The sequence below is a fragment of the Trachemys scripta genome, chromosome 4 (genome assembly GCF_013100865.1).
Source record: "Trachemys scripta elegans isolate TJP31775 chromosome 4, CAS_Tse_1.0, whole genome shotgun sequence".
Taxonomy (NCBI): Eukaryota; Metazoa; Chordata; order Testudines; family Emydidae; genus Trachemys; species Trachemys scripta.
In genome coordinates, this window is record NC_048301.1 from 104,346,561 (window position 1) to 104,374,333 (window position 27,773).

At 41.3% G+C, this 27,773-nt stretch overlaps 1 protein-coding gene across 1 annotated transcript in view; it reads left to right on the forward strand.

Moving 5' to 3' along the window:
• PTPRJ (protein tyrosine phosphatase receptor type J) overlaps positions 1-27,651 on the forward strand; it is a 42,430-nt gene extending 14,779 nt beyond the window's left edge. Inside the window, exons 5-19 of the mRNA XM_034768768.1 lie at positions 1,309-1,581; positions 2,068-2,199; positions 6,309-6,522; positions 6,671-6,783; positions 9,601-9,688; positions 11,225-11,266; positions 12,110-12,118; positions 12,221-12,308; positions 14,909-14,999; positions 16,907-16,980; positions 17,115-17,249; positions 20,268-20,387; positions 21,140-21,300; positions 21,825-21,960; positions 24,074-27,651. Of these exons, the coding sequence (XP_034624659.1) occupies positions 1,309-1,581; positions 2,068-2,199; positions 6,309-6,522; positions 6,671-6,783; positions 9,601-9,688; positions 11,225-11,266; positions 12,110-12,118; positions 12,221-12,308; positions 14,909-14,999; positions 16,907-16,980; positions 17,115-17,249; positions 20,268-20,387; positions 21,140-21,300; positions 21,825-21,960; positions 24,074-24,232 (1,835 nt within the window). The 3' untranslated portion in view covers positions 24,233-27,651. The remainder of the gene's footprint in view (positions 1-1,308; positions 1,582-2,067; positions 2,200-6,308; positions 6,523-6,670; positions 6,784-9,600; positions 9,689-11,224; positions 11,267-12,109; positions 12,119-12,220; positions 12,309-14,908; positions 15,000-16,906; positions 16,981-17,114; positions 17,250-20,267; positions 20,388-21,139; positions 21,301-21,824; positions 21,961-24,073) is intronic.
• Positions 27,652-27,773: the final 122 nt, after the last annotated feature.

Sequence of the window (27,773 nt, forward strand, 5' to 3'; positions counted from 1 at the left end):
TTTGGAAATGTAGCCCAACCAGTGTTTCTCTCCAATGGATTAAGTGCATTTTGTTGTGTCTGTTAACTTGTAGCTAGCTGACATGGTTCTGTTGTACTTTTGTATGTTGTTGGAAAGTATACATGCTTTGTCAAATATGATTTGTAAGGCAGTTTTTCATGCCTCCTGTGTTTCTCCCCACTGTTGGTGCTAGGATAGTTCAGAATTTATCAAGTCACAGTGATAATGGGAATGTTTCCTGGAATCCATGTAACTGGAACATTTAAAATACCATGATCTGTATATGAAACCGAGGAACACAGGGCCAGATTTACTAAGGTATTCAGGTACCTCCAGGGGCAAAGATGTGCCAGGTGGAATTTACAAAAGCATCTGCGCAGGTTATGTGCCTAACTCCCAGTGGGTTGCATTCCCAGTTAAGCACTTTAGTAAATCCCACTGTGATAGTCTTCTGGGGTTCCCAGAATTATAAATTAATGTGTTACTCCCTCAGCCTCTGCAAGTGAGTTTTGCTACTGCTAAGCTGTGACACGATTCCCTGACACACCAGCTTATCTGTCTTGCCAGCAAACTCTTCAGGACTCTGCCAGTCCAAACCTTGCTTGGCAGGTAACAAATAGTGAACCTCAATTCCCGAGTTCTTCTTTATAGAAGAAGTCATTCATTCATTCATTCAGTCAGTGGGGGAAGGGATAGCTCAGTGGTTTGAGCATTGGCTTGCTAACCCCAGGGTTGTGAGTTCAATCCTTGAGGGGGCCATTTAGGGCAAAAATCTGTCTGGGGCTTGGTCCTGCTTTGAGCAGGGGGTTGGACTAGATTACCTTCTGAGGTCCCTTCCAACTCTAATAGCCTATGATTCATGAGGTGTCTAATGTCACCCACCTTTTGGTGGCATACATTCTTTTCAAGCTAGTTGCTTCTTTCTTTGCACTTTTTCCTGCATTTTTAAACACACTCTAAACCGTAAACCTCAGAATGTTTGGCAGGTTGACATAAAAAGAGAAAAATGGACAGAGAATAAAGGCAAAATGTATACTATAAATCAGAGAAGAAAGGAATATAGTACCATGGGAAGAAAGAAGGAAGACTGAGCATGTGGTATAGAGATGAGAGAGAACAGAAAAATAGCAGAGAACATAAAAGGAAATAGGTGCTAGATAATATTTATTACTTATATATAGTTCTGCAGTAAATGTATGTGGTGCTTCACAGGAAGATGAAAACCAGGGTTCCTGCCCTGTAGAGCTTAAGTGGATTAAATAGATAACCATCCAGATTGTTCCACTAACCTCTTTTCTTCTTTTGCAGATGCTGCACCAGTGTCTTCATTTAACTGTACACCAGTGACTAAAGAAGCTAAGTTAACACTAAAGTGGGAGCGCCCTGCTGGTGACTTTACTAACTTCACCATTAAGACATTCAGTGATGCCTGGAGCAATGAAACACTGGTTTTGGCTGGTAACCTATATACAACTGTAACAAATTTAAATTATTCCACCTCCTACAGTGTTAGTATTATAACCCGTTCATGTGGGAAAGAAAGCCGTCCAAACCAAACAACATGTGTTACAAGTATCACTGGTAAGTGTAAAAAGTTTGATGTGGGGTACAGGGCCAAAAAAAAAAATGCAAATTACAAAATGCAAAATGTGTAGCATTATACAGTACATGTGAATATTCAAGCTATGAGAGAGAGACTTTATCTTCATTCAAAGTTGTGTGTGAGAATTTATATATTAACTATGTAGAACTAGTATGATCAAAGATATGGACTTTTATTTCCTTACAGCATTTTTATATGAATGGGACACTATTTCTTTGTTGACTTGCTTGATTTTAAAGCTGCTTCTTTAAGAGACATTAAAATGTGCTGAGTAATGTGGGTTTATATGATGTTGCCCAATGTGCAAATTGCAATAATGGGAGAAAATGGTGGGCTTTCTTTGTCACTTTTCCTAGGTAGTTGGAGAAGATAGATATTTCAACATAAGGTATCTTTCTCCTTGATTCACCTTTTCCTTCCCACATGTTGAGATGCTAATTAATATTAATATTTCTCTGTCACAGACCCACCTGCTCCAGTAGAAAAGCCTAATATTACGTCAATCACTCACAACTCCTTTAAAATTCAGTTCAGTGCGTTTGTGTCAAAAAATGGACCGCTAAAGGCCTATGCAATAGTAATCACAACAGCTAAAGGTAAGATGTTAGGATGTTAGCTCCCAGATGTATTATTATTATATCAGACATCATGTGTATATCCATCGGGACAAACTTTTTAGATCCTAAACTAAGTGGAAGGGGAAGAATTACTCCTGATATTTGCAGTTGCTGTTCAGAAACATAGAGTGAAATTCTGGCTCAACTAAAGTCAATGGCAAAACTCTCATTGACTTCATAGGCCAGGATTTCACTCATAGACTTGACTAGCCTGAATTATTCTAGTTCATAGGCCTTTCACAATGTTGCCACTGTGCTATCTGATCAGCTCCCTTATTGGTTTGCCAGCAACACAAACTGCAAAATTGTATAGTGTCTTTTTTTTGTAGAATGATTCTAGGGGCTGGTAATTAACAACTTCTGAATTTTGGGGTGTTTTTCAAGGCTGTGAAGATTATTACAATAAAAATGTCAGAAAGTTGGGGGAGGTGAAGTACTGTTCTCCCATTGTACTAGTAATAGCTTATTGCCATTGGGGGCAGGGGTGAAAGTAGAAATAGGAACTTACCGGTACGGGGCTGGGTTGGGGCCGACTCTGGCCCCCGGAAGGGGCGGGGCCTCGGGCAGAAGGAGTGGAGATCGGGGCGGGGGTCAGAGACAGCCCTGGCCTGCCCCATACCGGTAAGTGCTCTCCCCCTCCCCCGCCGGGGTAGCAGCGGCAGTTGGGGGCTCCAGCAGCAGTTTAAAGGGCGCAGGGCTCGGCCGCCCCTACCGCCCCAGACCCTTTAAATCGCTGCTGGAGCCCCCGGCTGCCACTACTCCAGGGCTCCGGCAGCAGGGCTCCGGCGGTTATTTAAAGGGCCCAGGGCTCCCCTACTTCTACCGCCCCAACCCAGGGCAGTAGAGGCAGCAGGAGCCCTGGCCCTTTAAATAACCAGCAGCGGGGCTCTGGTGGGAGCCCGAGGCCCTTTAAATTGCCTCCTGGTTAGCCGAGCCGCCCCGGTACAGTGCACCGGCTCTTGCCGGTACACCATACCAGGGGGTACCGGCTTACTTTCACCTCTGATTGGAGTATTTTTATGGATGAAAGCAGGACGAACATTGTCAGCATCACATGCTAAGGGAAACTAAGGAAGCCATAAGTCTTGCTATGGAGAATTGCTATAAAACACATTATCTTTAAAACATCAAAAATCAAAGAAAAATTTTACTTGGTTAACCACAGTGATAATTCATGAAATCAGCAAGCCTGTTCTTTGCAGGCTAAAATATGTTTCATTCCTGCAAATGAGGGCAGCTGAAATAAGTGGTTCCCCAATGCAGGATTTTATTGACATATAAACAGATATTATGATACCTCAACTTGCCTTTTGCTTTAACAATGAGTATGCATCTCTTAGCAGCTTCCTTTGTAGATCTTCCCTCCCTATTTTTTTTAAAGTACACTTTCTTGTACAATAGTCATTGCGTCACTGATGATACTTTGCATCTGAAGAAGTGAGGTTCTTACCCACGAAAGCTTATGCTCCCAATACTTCTGTTAGTCTCAAAGGTGCCACAAGACCCTCTGTTGCTTTTTACAGATTCAGACTAACACGGCTACCCCTCTGATATCTTGTACTCCAGTATCCTCAGTTTGCCTTAATTGTCTGCCCCAAAATTACATAGTTAATATCAGTGTTTTATCAATAGATGCTTGTATTTTTTTCAGATGCCTCTAACCACTAATATTTAAAGCTGAATCACATGCAAAGCATGGTTCTATATTGTGTTTGTTCACTTGGGCAAGAAAATAGATTTTTCTAGTCGTGACTGATGGAAACTGAAAAGGGAGATACCAATTTGTCAGCATCAGATGCTTTACTGTGAGGGGAAAAGATTTTAGGAAATGGCTCATCCGTCTTGATAAAGTGTAACTTTAATGCTCCAACTGTATCACGTTCAACTGTCTGTAATCTTAGTACACTAAATTTAGGGTGGGTTTGTGTTGTTTGGGACATTAATATAACTCATTTGTAACGGTTTTTCACCATTCTCTGCAGAGCAGAAACGGCATCAGCTGCTCTAATGTAAAGCAAGCAGGATTTCAGAGAAACTATTTTGCCTTGAGCCCTGATCCTGCACCATTAAAGGCAATGATTTCAGTGAGCCCTAAGTTCCCCTGTAGCATGCACATAACTGGTTTTTTAGCTGTTAGTTTGCTCACAAAACAACCTTCCCTAGCCTTTCTGCAACCTCCTGTTAGATATTAATTTAATTTAATTCAATTTCCTTTAAAAAGGAGGGTTTATTTTTTAAAAAGCAATAAGTGGGGCTGCCCGAGGGCAGCTTGGAGTACAGCGCTAAGAGACCTCTGGTTATCTCTTCCAGTCTGACACGTCTATGGTTCACTTCTGTGATGTGCACAAATTCCACTAACAGTGGCCAGCTACTTCCTCCTCACGTAACGCTGAACATTTAACTCTGTGTGTTTGCTATGAACTCATCTCTGGCAGCGAGCGATTTGAAATGCATTGTTACCTGATCATTTTTACATGCTTTAGCGACATAATCTGCTTCAAAATCCAGGAATTAATTCTTTCCTTGACAGCGTCTTAGGGCAGGGATGGGAAGAAACAGCCTAATGTATTTAGACAACCTCGCTTCGTGTTTTGTGATATAAGGTGTTTTTATACCATATTCCCCACTCCACCTTCACCTTGGAATTTACAACATTAGATTAAAAATTATGTTTAGAACGTTGTCTTAAGCAATTTGATTTAAAGTGATTGCATGGCTTGATAGCATTACTGATGTCCCAAATTAAGAGTCCAGTCAACACAGGAACCATTTCTTCTGAGTCTTCTGGACTAGGGGCTGTTGATTCCCAAACAACTCCTATTTGGGCTATGTCAACCAGTTCTTTTAATCTCTCCCAACAGCAAGAGGAGGCCGAAGCAGCCCTTACTTCTCAGGTTCTTGAGGTTTATTTGCTAAATCCTGGCATACTAATTGCCTGTCTTCACTACCAAATTGGGTCCTATTTGTTAACTCGACTCCTCAAGCTCATGTTCTGACTCAGTATTAAGCACAGCTTTGCAGCTAGTGGAGACAGGGACGATGTAGTACCATGGCCTACCAGGTCTGGCTTTGGTCTAGCTGCTGCTTTAGTTTCTCCTCCCTCAGTCTACATCACCCACCCTTGGAGTCTGTTTTTTTTTTCTGCAGTAGCTAGGTGTCCAAGTCTCTGCAAAAGGCTAAGTCATTAATGAAAAAGTCCACCCCTTCCAGGGTCTCCAGCTCCAAAACAAACACAAGAATCTTCCACCTCAGTCTCAAGCTGGACAAAGCCCCTCCTTCCTGAAGATCTGTCTGTCTGTCTTCAAAATCCAGACGCGCTGTAGCCTGCCATCTTTCCTTCTCACCCCTCATGCTCTCCTGGGCTTCTCTGATTCTCTCCCTGCTCTCTACCAAGCACTGACTGCCAGGGCTTTCTACCTGGAATCTCCCTTCACACCTTTTGGTCCTCTACAAGTTTCTGTTTTAGCTCCACCCCAGAAGGCCTAATTTAGCCACATGACCTGCCTGTTATGTGACTTTGCTTGTTTTCTTTACCTGGACAGGCGGGTAAGTGTGTCATCTCTGAAAGGGACATTCTTAAAGTCACCCAGTGACAGGCAAGTTGTGTTGAATGTCTTGTCAGCTGGCTTTGATAAACCTGTATGTGTCGACTGATCATGGTTAAACACGGCTTGTCCCATCTACACTGACTGCAAAGCTGTGTTAGTTAATGTGGCTCCTCAAGGTCAGGTTCTAACATGATCTGATTTGTCTAGTGAAGACTGTCCTAGAAGGACTTTCAGCAGTGTGCAGTGAAGTTTCAGTACAGAAAACTTCAGTGCAGGTAGTTTTCTGCAGAGAAGTTGTTTGTATATCCAAAAGGTTATTTCTCTGGGGACAAAATAAATAAATTGTTCTACTGTGAAGAGTATCTGAAATTGTCCATATTGCCCTCCGCCTTTAATTTCAGGCAATATTCCACATTTGCTGGAATAGTCAGAATTGTTAGTTAGTATTTTACTATTATTGCCCTTGAGCCAGTTACTGTATTTTAAAATATAATTTTACAAAAACATTAGTTGATGTTGGTTGTATATTTGTATTTTCAGAAGGCAATAAACCTACAAATAGCAGCTTGAGCTATACATACAAGGACTTCAAGGAAAAGAAAACAAACACTTACGTAACATATGTCAAAAACATTACGCAAATGAGAGCCTTTTCCTCCCGTTCAGATAGTTCACAATATGAAATGGAAGTAGGAAATGCAGGCACATCGGATGGCTATGCCAATGCACGGCTGGAACCACTTGGTTCATACCGGTATTTATCTTGTTGTTTGTTGTAATTTCCTTGTATACAATTGAAATCTAAGTAGTGATTGGATCACCAGATCATAAATACTACTTGTCAGGCTTCGATTGTTAGCGTAATCTAACGTGACTATTTCATTTTCCCTCCCTCTCATCAGGGCGAGTGTTGCAGGTTTCACTAAAATGGAACTTAACAATGGTATTGTTGAAGAGAGAAGCTATGTATCATTTACACCTTATTCTCAGGAAATTATATTACCCCAGGATCCAGGTAAAGCTAAAATAAAATGTTGCATTGAATGTTTTGTATATATTGGGCCCAATTGGGTTCTCATTTCAATTCTTGGCAAAACATCCATTGACTTCAATGAAAGGAGGCTTGGGTCTGTTTATCTATAACTTTGTAATGTAATTGGTCTGTAGATTTACAACTGAGCAGTTCTACAAAAACTCTCTTGTATGCATATATTACATAATCCCTACCAGAAAAATTAAAAGTGACAAAACAAACCCTAAACATGATATACTAAAATGAGAGTGGAAAGCTGCTGATACAATAAGACTTTGAGAGATAAGTAAAGTAGAGATTGCAATTATTGTGTTTTTGCACTCCCTGTAAACTAGAGAGTGACATGTAGAAAAGAAATGGTGGAATCATGCTCCTATAATCCCAGTATTTCTTGTTTAGCCCCATTCTTACTGCTGTCCCTTATCAACACTTGATATTGGCATCACTTAAAGGTGTTTCGCAGTTACAGAGAGGAAAGATGGGCTGCTGGGTAAGGTGCTAGCTGGGGACTTGAGAGACCCAAGTTCAATTCCTTGCTCTGTCACAGACTTCTTGTGCCTCTAGGCCAGATTTTCAGATGTGTTTAAGTGCCTAAAGATCCAGATAGATACATAAGGGGTATGACAGGTGCCATCTAGAACTGGGGTACCACTGAGCCAGCCTGGGCTCCCTTTACACTGTATTGCTGTGACAAGCTCTGAAGCCCCCTCGAGCACACATACAGGTAGGGACACACTCAGCTGCAGTTACATACAGCTCTGCATGGGAAGGCTTCAGCTAAGGAACTTCCCAGCTGCTCAGGCACGCCACCCCCTCTGGAGTGTAAACCCAAAATTATACCGTCTTGCACTGCACAGGGAACTATACAGCGTAAGCTCATGAAATTCACTCCCTCCTTCAATGTGGAGAAGAATATACACAACAGCTTTCTGCCCCGAGTTATGATTTCCACACACACTGGTTTTAGACAAAGCAAAAACTAGTTTATTAACTACAAAAGATAGATTTTAAGTGATTATAAGGGATAGCAATCAGATCAAAGCAGATTACCTAGCAAATAAACAAAACACGCAAACTAAGCTTAATATACTACATAGATCGGATATGAATAGCAAATTCTCATCCTAAATGATTATACCAGCAGGCTGCAAGTTCTTAAGGGGCAAGCTATGCAGGCTTACAGCTTAGAAATCCCAGGTGTTCTATTCACAAGCTAAAAATCCCTTTAGCCTGGGTCCAGCACTTCCCCCCAGTTCAGACTTTGTTCCTCAGGTGTTTCCAGGAGTGTCTTTGGGAGGGGAGTCAGTGAAGAACCACAATGATGTCACTCCCCTGCTTAAATAGCCTTTGCATATGGCGGGAACCCTTTGTTTCAAAGCTTGGTTCCCACTCCAGTCAGTGGAAAAATAGTGGTATCCAAGATGGAGTCCAGCACCAGGTGACCTGGTTACACGTCCCTGTAGTGTTACAGCAGCCATGAGTCGGAGGGTGTTTGTAGCATCCTCAGGAAGCCCCCTCCCCCCAGGTGGGCAATAAGCTTCTTCTAAGGTCTATTGTTCTCTCCTAATGGCTTATTAACCTGAATGGGCCCTTCCCAGCCAGCCATGGAGACTGAGAACCTTTTTGTTTAGTGGGTGTTCCCCATGTGTAAACACAATTTGTAATACAGATACATAGTCAATATTCCTAACTTCAGATATGAAAATGATACATGCATACAAATAGGATAATCATATTCAGTAAATTATAACCTTTTCAATGATATCACACATGACCTATCCAGCATAAAATCTCTATGAAGAATATGGGGTGCAGTGTCACAGTGGGATTTTTCAAAATTGCACCAGTGGGATAGATGTCTATCTGTCTTTAGGCAGCTGAATACCTTTGAAAATATGGCCTCTCTGTGTGTAGCTATGGTGTAGCTCCCAGCACTGGTGCACGGTCTACACTGGCACTATATAGCACTGAAACTTGCTGTGCTCAGGGGGGTGTTTTTTCACACCCCTGAGTGAGACAGTTGCAGCGCTTAAAATTGCCAGTGTAGACAAGTCCTTGGTTTCCAATGCCAATTAGAAAACTACTATAATCTTAGTTGTGAGATGATGCAGAAATGCCAAGTTTTTATTCAAACAGACATTATAGGTCAGCTCATTTCATACGGGTGTCCTTTGCATATGAAATTTACTGCAGATAGTAGAAGTCTAAATTGTTAATGGTCGTAATCTTCACTTTCTTATATGACACTTGGATATACTTTCCTCTAAGATGAGACCTGTCCTTCCTCTTATTGGGCACAGTTTGTAAAATGAATTGCAGATTCAGATTTAAATAGATGTGTCTGATTTGCTCCCTGAGTTGGATAGCTCAAAATGCAACTACTCAGGTTGTCCCTTGCAATCAAAATCCAGGTACAAAAATGGAGCCACCCTTCTGAAAATTGTGTCTGTTTAAATAAAACTTGAGGAAGATTAATGGAACTATGGCAGTTTACACCAGCTGGCAATCTGCCCCTTGGTTGCTTTACACCATCTCTTCACTCTGAATACAGTATCTTCCTAATAGTTAATGATTGTTAACTGGAGTGGGAGGTAAAAATCAATTATTATCATTGCTTATGAGTCTGTAAACAGCAATGGATACATCATTTTATTTTTGTAAAATCTTTAACCATATCCTTTTCTTGTTTCTTGACATTAGAAATTCACATTAGCGTCCATTGTAGCCTGTTGATATGTTGGATCATTGTTGATTTGATAGATAATTCATGAAAAGTTTCTGTTTTTATCCTCCCATAAGGTGTCATTGCTGGAGCTGTTATTGGATGTATTTTGGGTGCTGTGGCTATAGCTACTGTAGTGGTATTCGTTTTCTGGAGACGGAGAAGGTAACACATATTAACTATTGCATTCACTTCTGTAAAGAGCATCACATTATTTCACCAATACAATAAAAATAATAATAAATACCTAGCCCTTCTATAATGCTTTTCATAATGAGGCAGAAGCCAGCATTATTCCTGTTTCCTATACTTTAAAAAGCAATGTTTTAAAATAAGCTTTATAGATACAAAATGTTTATTTATATCACAGTAATTCAAAGTAGATCGTTCAAACTCACTTAGATGATTTTGTTGCGGAAACAAAGTCTTCATCATGACTGTATCACTGAGCAAATTCTGCTCTGTTACACTGGTGTAAATTCAGATTTACATTGATATTTGTGTAATTCAGATCAGAATTAGACTAATTGTCATGTATGTATAGTGCTCCATAGCACATTTGTAATTAGTACGTCAATGATCACATTAAGGTACCATTAGCGTGTGTCAGCAGGGTGTACAGAGACAGTTAGAGTGTGGCAAGCTGGTGCGGGATAGATTTACATCCCAGCTTACCGCAAACTAGATGATTGTGTAGACAAGCTCTGAAGATATCTTATATAGGCTTTTTTTTTTCTCAATTGGCCACACTGGAACCCAACTAGTGGTCTGAGATTTCCTTTCTGGAGGTAATGGCAAAGCTAAGTGGAAAAGATCTAACGGAAAAGTTTTCAAAAGTTGTCCTAGTAAATCTGTGAGAAAATACATAGACGCTGTGCTCCTCTAGAAAGCTGAGATGTGCTGAGAGTGTCTAATTCCTGAGTCTTTTCCAGACAATCTGGAGTCTATCAAGGCTCTTTTTTTTCTCATGTTACCAGTCAAATTATGCAGAGCATACATTCTAAAATGCCACTAAAAGACATGGAAGCCTTTTTTGATTTTCTTTTGCCTTCTTGTTCTGGTTGCTGTTTCCTTCCCATGAGCTTCCATCTTTGACCAACACTTGCTTCCTAAGTAGAAGATCCAGGAGAGCAGCTTTCTTTGAAGATATGAAGATCCTTTTTATTCAAATAGCAAGGGTGTAAACACATTGAATAAACATCTGACTTCTTAAATCATTATGTAGCATTTAGAGTCCTATTTCCACGGCTTTTTCTACAATGAGATTTTAGCCCTGGTGCATATTCTTAGTATAGACACAGCTTACATTGGTGCAATATGATTTTTAATAATGCGGTTGACCCTGGTTCCAAACTGGGAAAAGCTGAACCAATGTAAACCGGGGATCTGCACTGGTACAGCTACACCAGTGGCTAAGATTGCCGTATAGACAAAGCTTGGGTCTGTTCCCTGTCTCTCAACTCTATTAGAACAGACTAACACTTGTCTATTGTTCATTCATGATCAATGAATTTCTTATTAATGATTTTACTGCTCACTGTAAGTGTAGGGCATAAGGGCAGCCGCAGTTAGAGTTTCTTGCACAAGATCAGATGGTATATGAAAAACTATCATGAACCAGCCACAGAAAGAGCTTCTGCCAGGAATCTCATTTGTGTTCTGCATACATTCTTCTAATCTCTTCCCACCCCTTCCCAACAGGAAAGATGGAAAAAATAGTGAGCTGCCCTTTTCTCCAATTAGGTGAGTTAAATATTCTTTCATCCACTATTTTCTGAATTTACGTAAATATTGGCAAGACTTGTTCTGAACTCTGATAGTGGTGTACTATACAATTTTCTGGAGTGGAGTTCCTGGTATTAGAGCTTTGAACACTTTATTTCCTTATGGAATTCAGGGAACCAAACATAACCTACTGCTGTCTAAAAATAATTATGTAGAGACTTTCAATGCTGCCAAATGGATTTGAACACCCACTTCCAGTTAAAATTAATGGGAATTAGATGACCAAGTCCCGTAGGTGGCTTTGCCTTGTATTCTTATGTATTGACAATATAATCCAGATTACAAAGTGCAGTGTGTAGAGGATCTGTCTGCACTCTGTGTCTAAACAAGATTGTCCACTGTAGCCTCAATGCTCCCCTGTGATAGGGCTACTTTGTGCTGAGCCACCAGTGCAAAATAGCCTTAAAGCCAGGACAGGGGGATATAGAGGGTCACCCCAGTACAGGGGGAACCTCAGGTAGTGCAAAGCTGGCATAAAATGGCTTGGACACCATGTAAGCCAAGGGCATCCCCAGTGATTCCTTGCAGCCTTTGAGGCCATTGGCAGTCAGTCTAAGTTATACCAGGAGATTGACCCAATACACGACCAACCCAGGATCAGGGACTCACAAAGGTGACTTAATGCCACCTGTTTACATCCTCTTTCCTAAATTGCATTGAAACTCCTTGGCCACAGAAGAGCATTGGAGCTATACGTCTAGTTGTCCTGCAGTGTTTGATGTGTATAATAAAGCTTGTAATATAGTAAAAGTATAACTGCGCTATGTCTAATCATTTTTTTTCTTTTTTCTCCTTCTCAAGACCCAAGAAGTAAGTAAATTACATTTTGTAAACATGAACGACTGCCATTAACTGAATTTACGGTTTATTTAGCTAATAGCAAATACTAATAAGTAGCTTTGTTCGTTTTAGATCCAAGTCAATTAAAGTTGAAAACTTTGAGTCCTACTTTAAGAAACAGCAAGCTGACTCGAACTGTGGATTTGCTGAAGAGTACGACGTATGTATTACCAGTTGTTATGGAGTTCAGTTATTTATTTTTACAGAGGGGAAAAAATAGCTTCTCTTTGGGAAGAAGCCAGGCATTGTTTAGAGGAGAGAGAGAGAGAGGTGACCAGTGTCAGAGACTGGGCGTATACAAAAGATATGATTTTGTCACAGTAAAATTATTCATAATTCATGGCACAGTCATGGTAAAACATAGATAATTCCATGCTCTGGGCACTGCATCCTTGTGCACTCTGCTGCTGTGCATTCACATTTTTAGTTCGCTTTGATCTAGTCCTCTTTGTTAATCAGTGCTCATATTATGGGGGACCCTGCCCCTGCCTGCTCTCTCTGTCCCCTCTTCTACTCTGACTCCCCCAACCCTGCAGACTCTTCTCCCCAGTGCAGAGCTCCTAGAAGGGGCACAGCTGGGTCTTTGCCCCTCTCATCCCCCGGGTCCCCTGTTCTCCTGTTCTCTGCCCTCTTTACCCCTTGTAGGTTCCCCAGTCCTCAATCCCCCCTGTCCCCTTTCTCCCTGGCTCACCCACTCCCCAACTCCCTTTCCTGTCTCTCTCCTCAGCCCATTGCTGGAGGAGGAGTGGGCAGGACGGAATGCAGAAGGCTTGCGCTGATTGCTGCCAAGCAGCTGGCCAGGGCACCAGGCACTGCCATTCTTCCTGCTGAGATGAAGGGGCTTGTCCAGAGCGAGGCATTGGAGCATGGGATCTGCCAGTGAAGTGTCAAGGTTGGGCATCAGGTCCCAGCTACAGACTAGGGAGCGAGACAAGAAAGGGGGTCAGGGATTGAAGCAGTACGGGATAGAGATGGGACTGGGGATCGGGCAAGCTGGGGGCAGAGAGGATCGGGGGGTTGAGGACTGGGGTACCTGCAAGGGGGAAAGATGGCAGAGAACAGGAGCTATCGCCACAGGGGATGTGAGGGTGGCAAAGACCCAGGCTTTCTGGGTGTGCTGCACTGAAGAGAGGGTTTGCGAGGGCGGGGGGAATCCAGAGTGGAAGTTGGGGACAGACAGGGGTAAGGGCAGGGCTAGAGAAGGCAGAGGGGGTGTTAGACACAAGGAGAGGCAGGAGTGGAGGTGTTTGGGTAAGTGCAGAAGGCTGGGGGGAAGTAGGGGGAGGGGCAGGGTCAAAAGGCAGGTTGTAAGGGCAGCGCCGGCTCCAGAGTTTTGGCCGTCCCAAGCAGCCAAAAAAAAAAGCCCCAATCGCGATCTGCGGTGGCAATTCAGTGGGAGGTCTTTCGCTCCGAGCGGGAGTGAGGGACCGTCCGCCGAATTGCCGCCAAATAGCTGGACGTGCCGCCCCTCTCCGGAGCAACCACCCCAAGCACCTGCTTGCCAACTGATCAAAGTGAAGTAACAAACTGTTAATGCACAGCTGCAAGGTCCATATAAATGGCAAAATTCACAGTTTTGTGACGGTGGTGACCACTGTGACAGAATCGTAGCACTGACAACGAATTCCCATCTGCCTTCTATTTGAAATGCAAGAGAGACATTTCAGATTCTGTGGCACTAAACCTGTCTGGGGGTATGTATGTAGCAATACTTAAGTTAGCACGTAGCCTGGGGAAAGCCACTTACCGACTCCTGTGCCTCTGTCTTCCCATTTGCAAAAAGGGTGGGTGGGCATAATACTAACATTGCTACCTTCCTTACTGGGGTTTATGATACCTTAAATTGCTTTAGAGCTGTAAGTTGCTGTACAGATGCTAAATATTGTTTCCCTCACATCAATAAATATTTTTCTATAAAGTATATGTAAACTTGAAGGTAACTAGAGAGAATCCCAAACCAGGAAACAAGCCATTTGTCCAGTCAGTTATAGAAAGGTATTGAATAGCTCGATTGTCCGCTATTATATAGAATATTTTTCCCTCCTCCCTGAAGCCATTCACTGGCTTCCTGTCTCTTTCCATATCAAGTTCAAACTCCTTATTTTAATGTATAGGGCACTACATAGCTCTGCTGTGCCTTCCTTTCAGGTTATGTATCCTCCTCCAACTCCTCTAGTGCCGTATACTCCACCCTACCCCTCTTTCCTCAATGCCCTCTTCATTATCATCCCTCTTTCCTCCTCCTTGTCTTGACTCCAAACCAGCTCCACACCACTTCCTGTTCCTAAATCAGGTCCTCTTCCTGTGCACAGGTCCTCACCCTGCACAATTAGCATATGGTCTGACAGCCATAGTTCATATTCATGACCCCAATTTCAGCAAAGAAATGTAAGAAAGCCAGTGGGACTTTAAATACCTGCTGAATGGTAAGCATATACTTAAGAGCTCTACTGACTCAGGGCCTGAGTGAAGATGCAGTCACTGTTAGTCATCCATATTTTAGAGCAAGTGCAAAAATCAATTTGTGGGACGCACATGTTTATTAATCATCCTCTCCTCCCTGTGAGGTTTGCTGCTCTCTCTTTTGCACTCTGTTTTAAAAAAGAAGATTTCATTTTATTACCACTTCTCCAAGGCCTAATTCTTCCACTACTCTAGGGACTCCATGTATGTTAGCACTGCTGGTATATCCCAGTGACTGGCTCTGCCCTGTCTTTAAACCAGTGTCATCACTAAAAAAAATTCTTTATTTTGCTATAGGAACTCAAGTTGGTGGGCATTAATCAGCCTAAATTTGCAGCTGAACTTACTGAGAACAGAGGGAAAAATAGGTACAATAATGTCTTGCCATGTAAGTCACTTCTTTTGTTTTTGCATGTTGTGTTTGTGGCTGAAAGCTTCAGATTGGATTAGTTTTGTAACTGAAGGTTTTCAATGATAGAAGGTGCTCATGTGCTTCCAGTATGGATACTAATGTGAGTTTCAAAATAAATAAACCTGTGATAAACATTGTTCAGTTTTCCATAAGCCACAATACTAACAAAACATAAACAGCTTTCCACCAACACACATCTCGTGTGTCCATTTTGGTGGTTCATCCATGATGAAGCTCTACCCAACAAGCTTACAACGCTAAATGTAAGACTGGAGACAACAGATGATTATAGACAGGCAGGGGAGCATAAGGAAACAATGAGACAATGGTGGTCAGCATGACAGGCAGTGGTCTCTGCACATCAACAGCCTAACTGCTGTCAAGTTGGTTGTTGGCATCACAGAAAAGGGAGCGTTGAAGGAAGATAATGAGGTTGCTTTGCAGATATTTATGGGGAGCTCCTCCCAAGAATGAGGGGCAGCATGGGAGAAAACAGGGCCATCTCGCATACACAGAATACCCAGCTCCGTAGGGCACCATGAAATTTGGGGCAGCACCAGCTATGGTAGCCAGCCCTATCCCCCAGCCGCCTCCCCCGCGGACTGCACCCACTGCAAGAGGCAGGGCCATCCCTAGGGTGGTGTGGGGCCCGGGACAACTCACTCCGCCCTGCCTCTTAGTCGTCCCCCACGGCTCCACCCCCATTCCACCTCTTCCCCCAGCGATGGACGCAGCCGGGAGGATCAGGACTGCCCAGAGGATTCAGGGGGCCTGGGGCAAAGCAATTTTGGGTGCCCCTTCTATAAAAAAATGTTGTAATACTATAGAATACTATATTCTCGTGGGGGCCCCTGTGGGGCCTGGGGCAAATTGCCCCACTTGCCCCCCCCCGGCAGCCCTGGGGAGGATTAGCAGGGGGCTTGTGCCAGCAGCAGGGGTCTGGCCGACCCCTTACTCACTGGTAGCAGTGGGAAGCAAAGCAACCCAGTTCCAGCCCACTCCACTCTGCCAGCTCCCAGCCGTGTTGCTCCGCTTCCCGCTGCCGGTGAGTGCAGGGGACGGTCTTTTTCCCAACCCCCCCACCCAAGTGACATAGCTGGTTTGGGGGAGTGGGCCGGGTCATTCCGCTTCCTGCTGCTGATGCCAGGCCCCCCGCAAATCCCCCAGGCCACTCTGGGCCTGTGGGGCCCCCCAAAGTGGCCCCCCACAGCTCCTGCCTCCCCAGCCCCACAGGCCTTGAGCGCAGCCCAGACCCTCTGCGGGGGGTGGAGGGAGCTAATGCTTGGGCTGCATAGGGCACCATAATTGGTTGGGACGGCCCTGGGAGAAAGCATTTATATACTTGTGGGTGTAAATTAAAGGACACTAAATTTCATGTTCTGTATTACTGATGTCATTTGAGCAATGTGCCCTATAAACCCTAGATTTATTCTATTTATTTCACACTTCTTGAAATCTTACAATGCGATCCATGTATTTTATTCTAAATTGATATATATGTATACTACTGTCTCCTAATGAAATAGCTTATACTTTATCACTCCTTATATACCCATTCATCTGTGCTTTAAATTGTATGGCATTTGAAAACTGTCTGTCTTCTGCACATGTACACATACTGTATAGTCCATATTAAAATAATCAGTTTGATCAATATTCTGAAAATGAATTTTATTTTGCTGAACACTTATCTTTTATAGACATCATTCACTAAATCTATTCTAGATTATAAAACCTTCCTATTTCTGATTCCTATAGTAACATATATTCTAATTTTAAAAATGCATATTGATTTTGAAGCCTTTATTCAGGGCTCCTGTTTTAAACATACGTAGTATTTTGCAAAAAGTTTAAAATGCTAACAAACACTTTTTTGTTTGCAGATGACATTTCCCGTGTTAAACTTTCAATCCAAAACCATCCAACTGATGATTATATTAATGCAAATTATATGCCCGTGAGTATACTAAAATCATTAACATTAAAAATTGGGTCTGTTTTTTGACAGACTTATTAAGTTATGTGAAGCTTTAAAAATGTTGTTCTTATCTGATCATTAAAAATAGTTATGTGGTTTTATTTTTATTTTAGGGATACAACTCCAAGAAAGAATTTATTGCTGCACAAGGCCCCTTACCCAACACTGTGCAAGACTTCTGGCGCATGATTTGGGAAAAAAATATCTATGCTATTGTTATGTTGACAAAATGTGTTGAACAAGGCAGGGTATGTTTTTGTTAAAAATGCATTTTCCTTTGAGATGCAATCCACTAATTCTAAGTAGTAAAAAATAACACAATAATATTTATATAGCGCTTGTTTATCCTGGGACTCCAAAGTCTTTAAAGATTAGAGAACGTGTGTGAAGTTTATTTCATCCACTTTCATGTTCTCATTACTGTTTGGGGTCTAGCAGGAATTTTTTTTTGGGGGGGTGGGGGAGTTCAGCATTGCACAATTGGTTTAGGTACATTATGGACTTTTTAGCCTTCCTCTGATGCATCTGGTAATGGCCCGTACTGGAAACAGGATACTTGACTAGATGAACCAACAAATCCAATCAATACGGCAAAAAAAAAAAGAAATGCAGAAGCATCAAAAATGCTAGAAAATACACCCCCCCATCCTCCAATGGGATTCACTCATGTGGCTCTGAACACAGGATTGTGGTTCAGTCGTGTCTTAGACAGCAAAGTGTAAAGCAATTTTATCCCCTTCTTGAGAATGTTCTGGTTGCTCGGCTAACCACTCAGACAGAAAATGCCAGAGCTGAACTACACAAGCAGCCTTAACTTTGCTTCATTTGTATTTTTTGTGTCAATTTTTTGTCCCTCTTTCACCGTATATGTTTAAATGTATTAACTTTCCATTTGGGCCTGATATGCTTCCACTGAAGTCAGTGGCAAAACTCTCAGTGACTGCAATGAGAGCAGGAGCCAAGTCTTTTGTAAAAATGAAAGGATAAAAAGTTCATCTGACTACCTAGCTAATCTCAGTATCATACAGCTGAGGCTGGCTAAAAAGGCAATGAGATGCACCTGCTAAACAAAAAAGAATTGGTTTTGAATCACTTTAGAGACTAACAAATTTATTTGGGCATAAGCTTTCATGGGCTAAAACCCACTTCATCAGATGCATGGAGTAGAACATACAGTAGGGAGGTATAAATACACTGCATATGAAAAGATGGAAGTTGCCTTACCAAGTGGGGGGTCAGGGCTAACGAGCCAATTCAATTAAGTTTGAAGTAGGCTATTCTCAAGAGTTGACAAGCAGAAGGAGTGGAAATCACTTTTGTAGTGTTAATGAGGCCAATGTAAACAAGGTGGCCCATCTCAAACAGTTGACAAGAAGGTGTGAGTATTTAGCAAGGCGAAATTCGTTTTTGTAAAAACAAGGAGTACTTTTGGCACCTTAGAGACTAACAAATCCACTCCCAGTCTTTATTCAGGCCTAATTTAATGGTATCCAGTTCACAAATTAATTTCAGTTCTGCAGTTTCTCGTTGGAGTCTGTTTTTGAAGTTTTTTGTTGTTGAAGAATTGCCACTTTTACGTCTGTTATTGAGTGACCAGGGAGATTGGAATATAATGTACTTATTTATTTTGATTATGAAGGATAGCTGTACAGGCTTCAGTGCCCTACCACGCATTAACAACATAATCCCAGCAGCATTAAACAATCAGTCTGACAAGAACTCTGCAAAAAAAGCTCCCTTCCCAACCCATTGTCGTTCCACGAAACTGCCTTCAAACATCTGCAAAAACCCTTTCAAAAAGGCATCTTTTGCAATATATACAGAAGGTCATAGAATCATAAGAATGGAGGCCTGAAAGGGACCTCTGTAGGTCATCTAGTCCAGTTCCCTGCACTAAAGGCAGGACTACATATTATCTAGACCATCCTTGACAGGTGTTTGTGTAACCTGTTCTTAGAAACCTCCAGTGACGGAGATTCCATGACCTCCGTAGGTAATTTGTTCCAGTGCTTAACTACCCTTTCTCTTATTGTTTAAGTTGGTTTTTAAAAGTATATTTGAACCCAGGTAGCTTCATGCTATTGTTGATTTCATTTTCATTTTAAAACACAAATCATGAGGATAGAAATTTTCACAATGTGAGGAATTTTCAGCTGACTGGAACCTGGAATTCCTGTTCTGCAAGAAATTCTGAAATCTCAAAAAATAAAATAAAATTCTGCATTGAAATGAAACCATGAAATTTCCCAAAGAATGGGAATTCTGAAAATTTATTTTTGGGGAAAACAAACAAACAAAAACAGAATTTTGCTTTAACTTTTCAAAACAAATGTGATGAAACTTTGTCAGGTGCCCAGAGACCTGGCATGCTCCTTGCTGAGGTCACTAGAGTTGGGTTATTTTGGAGCAAGGTGGGGACCAAGTATAAATACAAGAAATATTACAATCTTTGTTGCATGTTAGAGACAGAATATTTTGAAGCCGAGTCTCCCATCAATGGATGGGAGATTTACATGCACAAGTCCCACTAATAGTAAGAGGACAGGTGCATCAAGCAGAATAGGCCTCTATTGACTAGATATTCAGAGGTACTGAGCATCCATGACTCCGGTTGACTTCAGTGGGAGCTGTTACTACTCTGAACCCTTGGAATCAGGCCATCGATATCTAACAGATGACATTCATGTGGCCAAATTATAACTGCTTTGGCACAGGGTGTGCTGGGATGGGAAGATGGAGCAAGCTTACTCTCTCGCCAACCCTGCTAATTCCCAGTGTGTTTGTACAGGAGGCAGCCATAGTTCAGCTGCAGGCATTGAAGATCACAAGGGAGGTAACTAGTGCTGCTGGCAGCCCCAGGGAAGAGTGTCTGGACAGGGCAATAAAGTTACATTAATGATCAATGTAACCCATTTTGTCCATACCACAGAAAAATTTTATACCTCAGGACACTAAAGCATAAGTAAGCAATGAAAATCAGGAACGGAATTGTGGTTTGTATTGCTTTAAGCCTATTGTCATCTAGAATCTTTTATGAGTAAATTATATTACCTTGTTATCTGATTAATTTCCCAAAAGCTAATCATGATTATTATGGTTTACAACTATCTATTGAATGTCCTCTAGTCTAGGCTGGACTGTAATTTAGGGATAAAAGGGGAAAATACACAATTTATCCTTGCACTGCTTTCCCCCCGCCTTGATTTTTCTTTGCGCTCCTGTATTACTGCTGTACAGTATAGCTAATATTATCGCTTTCTTTTTAGACAAAATGTGAGGAATATTGGCCAGACAAAGGATCCAACTATTACGATGACATTACTGTAACATTGGTCTCAGAGTATGTCCTTCCAGAATGGACAATAAGAGACTTCACAGTGGAAGACGTGAGTAATTCATTGGGTGTATAACACTCTAATGTGTTTGTAGAAATATATCTACTGCATCTCTGGGAAGAGAAACTTCACCATCCAAGTCAAATCAGAATAGGGAAAGCAATCATTCCTGCAGACGTCACAACAAAAGTAAAACTTCGCTAAAGGAAAAATATTGTACAGCTTGTTTTAATTTGGGACATGATAGCACTAGTCTCCTTGCTGCTTAAGATCTGATTAAGGTGTTTCATGCTGTGTATCAGCAATAGGCCTCATGTGGGAGTCAGGGACTGAATGTGCACTTGCTGATTGGACCCATAATTTGAACTTTCAGCACTCTATTATATAACCCTCTGATGGGCCTACTAATGAATTGTCAGTATGGGACCTCATTTGTGATTAAAGGATCTCTGCATGAAAATTTGTCTACAGGATCCAGTCACATTATGGGAACACTAGCAGCAGTGATGCAGAGCCCATGCTGTGATCCTGCAACCCATGCTGACATGAGAAGGCCTTACTCACACACTAAAGAGACCACAATATAAAGGCAAAGGCAAAAGAGAAGAATTTCAAACCTTTATCTGGGCAAAGGGTTTCCTCAGCCATAAAGAGAAAACTGAATAATGTATCCATAAAGTAGTGCACAGTTCACAGGAGGCAACTGCAATAATGCTGAACTATCTGAAATATTTTCCTACCATAATTGTTTTGTGATGTTCTCTTGAGGCCTAATTTCTCATCTTCAATGTATGTTCTTTTAGAGGGATGCAACTGAAAGTCACTCTGTACGCCAGTTCCATTTCACTTCCTGGCCTGACCATGGTGTTCCAGAGACAACAGACCTTCTTATTAACTTTAGACATCTGGTACAGGAAAACATTAGACAAAATCCCCCAGATTCTCCTACTCTGGTGCACTGCAGGTACAGTAATTTCACACTGGCTTCCTTTCAAGAGCAAGTTAAATATTTCAAGCAGTAGAAAAAGCTCAACACCTTTACTATTTATGTATGTGTATTGTTCATCCTGCCAAGCTATATGAAAGGGCCCTTTGCTGTACACATGAGAAATGCAATAAAACAGTGTGGATGCCAAAATGCATTACCCTACAGTAAACAGTTCATTAAGGGGTTTTGTTGCTGTAGTCCTTTTGGGGGTCTCTCATTGACTGGAAAATTCATCACCAAAAATTGCCTTATAAAGCACTTTATGTATAATTTTTATGGGTTTTGCGAGCCCAGAAGGAATCATGCAGCCCTACTGACAATGGTAATAAGAACTCCTACAGACTGTAAGAGCCTTGATCCCAATGCCCACTGAAGTCAGTGGAAATCTTCCTAATAACTTCAATGGCTTTCCATCAGGCCCTGGGTTGTATATAATTAAGAGAAAGTAATAGGTGAAAGGCCATCATGCTTCCGTCTAACGCATAGTCATTTTACTGCAGTGCTGGTGTTGGCAGGACAGGTACTTTCATTGCAATTGACCGCCTGATCCAGCAAATAGAAATGGATAACATCAGTGATGTGTATGGAGTAGTATATGAACTTCGAATGCATCGACCTTTAATGGTGCAAACAGAGGTAAGGCTAATCTCTTCCATTTAACATGCCTGAAGATACCTGCATAATAGCTCATGAAAGGCAGTGTAAATATACAGCTCAGAAATATGTTCCACTCCAGAGGCTTTCTCCTGTTCTTACCCAACATTTCAAAATTCTATTTTTGTCAGCTCAGCAAAGGAGTGCCCAGCAGGGACCCATGGAAACCCTAAAGGGGTACAGAGCCCCCTACGATCATCAGGTTTCCACACATCCTGCCCTATCTCTTCCCAGTGAAAGCAGTTACAGACACGGACCATAGTAAAACCCTTAGAGCTGCCACAAAGGGGATGGGGAGTTGGGAGTAAAGTGATTCCGTACAGTGAGCTGGGGGAGCCAGAGGCTGAGGGGTAAATTGTTCCAGCTGGCAGCACCATTTTGGAGCACTGCTGTTGGGCCTGTGTTACTCCTTTAAAGTTCTCCACAGTTGACTGTCAACCAGAGAGATCTAGCTCCATCTCTGCGGGGACAGGGAACTCAGCACACACTCCGCCTTCTCTTGCAGAGGTCTGAAGTGAAAGATGGTGAAATCACAGACTCTGCCCCTTGGGCAAGGGGGGAGGTATTTGGGCTGCCATGTAGTCACTGCCACAGCACTTGGGATAGAGAGCCTCTCTCAGAATTACAAGTGTGCGGCAGCATCTATTTATCAGTTTGTTTATTTTGTGGGTTTGGCAGCACTGTCTGTATAGTCAGTTTCACTGCTTCTCCAGGCTGAATATTCCATGTGGTTTGTGTAGGTCTTTCATATATCAACAAAGGGGAGTAAAACATTTAAAATAACCAGGAAAACAGGAATGTAAGAAACCACAAAAATTGGCAAGGTGACTCTGGGACAGCTATGGTACCTGAAACTGTATTGGCAGGCACTTAAGGAGTTAATTTGGAGGGCCTCACTCCACCTGGAAATGGTGCTGACTACCTGTGTCACTCTGAGTTACCTCCAATAAAACACTTCCATCTGCTGGTACATGTGCCTCTCCCAGTTCCTTGCTCCCATCTGCACCCACATCATGACAGGAACAACTTTTTTTACTTTGAATAGATTAATCTTAATGGGGTCGCTTTTTAAAGGAGCAAACAGTTAAAAGGCCACTGTCAACTTGATTTTTTTTTTAAACTGACTAAAGGGTGCTCTGTCAGATTACTTAAAATTATATAGTATATCTTCAATTTAATGGAGGGGATGGTGGGTGGTTGTTAATCTGTGATTGATATATAGAAGGGTCCTGGGTCTATAACTCCTGTCCTCTTCCCTTTCTTTCTCTGCACAGTCCTGCCTCTTTATGTTCAGTTTCTGCTTTGCTGCTGCTGTAACAAGCAGAAAAAAAACCCATCCCCACCCCCGGTGGCATCGATCATCAATAGAATGATTAATTGAATGACACACAAAATATTGTCAAATGCACCAAATAACCATAGTAATTCTTAGCTACTATTTTTGCAAGTAATACCTATGACCTTTTCAGATGGAAATCTGACTTCTGAAATAATTTTCTGTATGCATTTGCTTCTGCCATTAGCTTTAGTTTGTTTAACCCCCACCATGGGCTTTGTGAGAGGCCATAAGAACCTTGGCATAGCCAAAATCCATGTAGGAAAAAACGCCTCCCGGCTTTGCTTCGCAAAGCATATCTGTATCGGCTGTTCTTTGTTCTAATCTCCTTCAAAGGATATGAACCTCTCTTTCCTGGATTGTGAGGCATACATTAAGGCCCTGATGGTCCTACTGATTCCAAATGTGTGGACTATGTTGAAGTCACTAAGGCTCCCTACAGATGCCATGGATCCTTCCATATAGAGTCAGTTGCAGAATTGAGGCTTACATTTGGGAGAAGTAAAATCCTTTCAGAGTATATTTCTGCTTCTGCTTCTAGCCATATCAGAAATGTTACCTTCATCACAAACGACCTGTGGATTTTTGGGGCAACTGTTTTCTGTTACTTATACATGATCTGCAGGAATATTCGGTGCTGCAGTGCATCTGGCCAGTGTCTGAAAAGCACATTGTATATCCATGAACATAATTACCCTCACAACAATGTATTTGCTACAATCTATAATGCCCTTCATTATTTTTTCTTTTTTTCATTAGGACCAGTATGTCTTCCTAAACCAGTGTGTTTTGGACATTATTAAATCCCAAAGAAACAAAAAATCAGACCTTATCTACCAAAACACAACAGCAATGGCAATCTATGAAAATTTTGCACCAACACCAAGTTTTGAGAAGGCAAATGGCTACCATGCATAACCAGAGAGCGAAGAAATGTCACTAGGAAGCCATTACTGTCCTGCACACAGGAAAACGAAATGCACTGTTATTGTACATGTGTGTGTACAGTGTCTTTTATTATTTTTTCAGTCTTGTATATCAAATTTGAAGATGCCCGTGTAAAAATGTCATTTGGAGTTGTGGGTTAGTATAAAAAGAAGCTGTAAGTTAACAGAGGAAATTGCTTTATCTTGGGAACTTCACAATACTAGTAGGCGAAACAACATTTGCAGTACAAATGGTGAAGTAGATGATAAATATTAAAAATAACAAATTACAAAGGCTCTTTTTTAATTACAATTTTGTATGATTTCATATACAGATACCTGGCTTGTGGGCTGTGGAATATATTTTATAAAAGTCAGGAACATATTTTATCTACTGTACCTGGTTACTTAGTTGATGGATATATGCTTCATTGTGATTTGTCCTTAGTGTTCCGTTTGATTTATAAGAAGGAGTACAAACGCCTCCTACAAATGGATGTTGATATTTGGAAATTGTGCCTTTTCTGGTTATTACTCTGTAGACAAAAATAATCAGAGCCCTATATTTTTGTATTGAGACTTCTAATTAGAATATAGATTTTAACTGTAGTAACATTGCTGGCGAGACGCTCCTAGATTTTGGTAGTGATCTTCCCCTTTTTGTATTCCATCACAACCTTCAGAGGCCTTATATTACAGTGCCTCAGTCTAGAGGAAAAGGAGGGTAAGGGTTGTGTGTCATTCTGAGCTTTAGTGTGTGTGTGTGTGTGTGAGAGAGAGAGAGAGAGAGAGAGGGGGGAAGCAACTCCTCCCATTTCTGGCTGATATTTCTGATTTATAGAGTTTATAAGGATTTATTTAAAGGTGCAATATGTGATTTATTGAATAATGATTGCTCTACTTAAAGAGAGCTTTACTCAGGTTGTCTCTTTTTTAATTATTGTTTTTTTTCTTAAATATATAAATCTGTGAAAATTTCAGACTGAGAATTCACATGTCAAAGTGCTCCCAAACAGGTTCACTGGCTTTATTCAATTTAGCAAAAGTAAATGCACAAATATCTACTGTATATATCAATTACTAGAATCTGTTGTTTTAGCCTGTCAAAACTGAGATGTGTTTTATCTTGGTGCATCTCAAAAATATAATTTAACTGTTTTATAATTGTTTCCAATATGCTGCTGCTGCTATTTTAACTGATCCTTTTTTAAAAATCTAGATATTAATATTACATGTCAAGGGCTAATTTGGATTTATTTTGCTGGTACATTAATGTTAAACGTATGAAGGCATTACCAATGAAGGACTTATTTGTTATTTTTAAGGGGTACTGGGTGTTTTTTTTTCTTCTTTGGATCAGTGCACTGGTTGCATTGCAAAGTAAGAAGTTCAGGAACATCCATAAAATAGCTGTTAAAGTCTTATGAAGGTTTAATAGCCAGCGTACCTGGGATTCTGCAGCATTTGAAAGCCAGTTTGTATGACAAAGATGACAAAAACTGCTGCAAATTTTGGAAATGATTGTGGCACTACAATGGGTAGCTGGCTGCCCTGTAGAATCCACTGTTGAATGAAAAATCCCAGGCATCCTGGCTTCTATAGTCCCACATCTGTGAACTTAAGTACTGGCAACAGTAATTCTTATTCGGTAATGGAAGTGTGTCATTTAAGCAAAACTGGAGGGATACCCACACCACGGTTTGACCAGGACTCATAACAGCCATTTGTTGTGTTTATTTTATTTTTTCTTCTTCTTATCTGAAATATTTAAAATCTATCAAACCATCCCACCAGACTCCTTCTCAAATGGAAATTGCAGTCGTGATTTTTTTCACCCTGCATCCTTTCTAAGGTGCCATTAGATCTCAACGAAATGCAAATGCAACAACTTCTTCACTTAGCTTGGCAGCACAGATCAAACCAAAAAAATCCCTAAGGCTTCACTAGAGAGAAGGGCCTGCCCCTCTACATTGTTGGGGGAGGGGGTGTTTGTTTTTCATTTAAATACTACTACTCTCTGTGGTAGTGCAGTCTTAAGGTACCATGGAAATGCATGGCTGGTCAGAAATCGTTATTTCTGGGACAGCCCAGAAGGTCTTTAGTCCAAGAATACTGCACTTGGTTTAAAAAGTGACTATCTTGTGTAGCAGAGAAGAGCAGTGAATGCATTGTCTCTCATAGTGTTTGTGCTGTGGATTCTGCACTTGCTTTATATAGTGGATGCATCTGCATTATATAGCAGCAGAATCTCAGAAAACTAGCTATAACTGTGACTATCTATTTCGGTCTAAACACCTATGATAGATTGTTGCAGCAGCAGGTGATTAAAAGTGGGATCCTAGATACAATTTGTTTCCATTAGGAAAACAATAGAATAAATATTTGTCAAGAGATTCCTGAGAAGTAAATAAAAACTCTATCCAATCAAATCCTTTTATGGATTCCAGGTTCCCAAGACAAATATCTGCTAAATCAGGAGAGAGTCTGATTTCCCCGCTTATGATTTAAATGTGAGAAGAACACAATAGATGAGATTACAGGGCCAATCCTGCCTGACTAAAACAGTCACTATTCCCAATCAAGTCTATTACCCAGAGAGGCCAAAAAGAATTTTCCAAGCTCAGTGGTTTGAACATTGGCCTGCTAAACCTAGAGTTATGAGTTCAATCCTTGAGGGGGCTATTTAGGGAACTGGGGCAAAAATCCATCTGGGGATTGGTCCTGCTTTGAGCAGGGGGTTGGACTAGATGACCTCCTGAGGTCCCTTCCAACCCTGATATTCTATGATTCTATGAGCAAGGCATGCAGGCTCAGGCCATATAGTTTTTAGTGGACAGAAAAAGTTGATTAATGCTTAAAGTGATGTATCCATGAAGTTGGGTGTTGTTCCACTGTGACTAACTAGGACAGGCCACATAGGAACTCCCACTGGAAGGAATGGGTCTTACAGGTAATTTTTTATCTTAGAGAGATTCCCTCTAACCAAGATGACTTGAATAGGATTCTAGCATATGTTTCTCATCTACAAACTGATTTTCTATGTCTTTAGTTTCTTTTGATTCAGGACTAAAGGTTGCTATTTATACTGTCTTGTTGCTCTTTATTCTGTTCATTCAGTGCTTATTGTTGGTGGTGCTTGTCTAAAGTAATCTGCTTTCCCAGCCTCAAAACTCTCCTGTGTTACAACACTGGGTTTTCTGACTGGAGTGGTTGTTTTTTTTCCTTCAATTTGGGACCCTTTTAAAAAGGGAAATGTTCACGTGTGTCAAATAAGGGTTGCTTTTAGTTGAATATTTTGATGTACAAATTTCAGTGTTTTTCATACAGCTGTACAGAAACTTGTAGCACATTGTCTTAACTTTTTAATAGTTTGTTTTAAAGATAAAGATAATTAAAAAGCATTAACTTAGAGTGGTTCTTTCCATTTTGTTTCTTTTTTCCTCCCTTTTTAACTTAAAATGAATTTCCATGTCTCCAATCTGGTTCTGGACAAACTTAAAGTCAATAAACTAACTTAAGCCTCAATCCTGCAC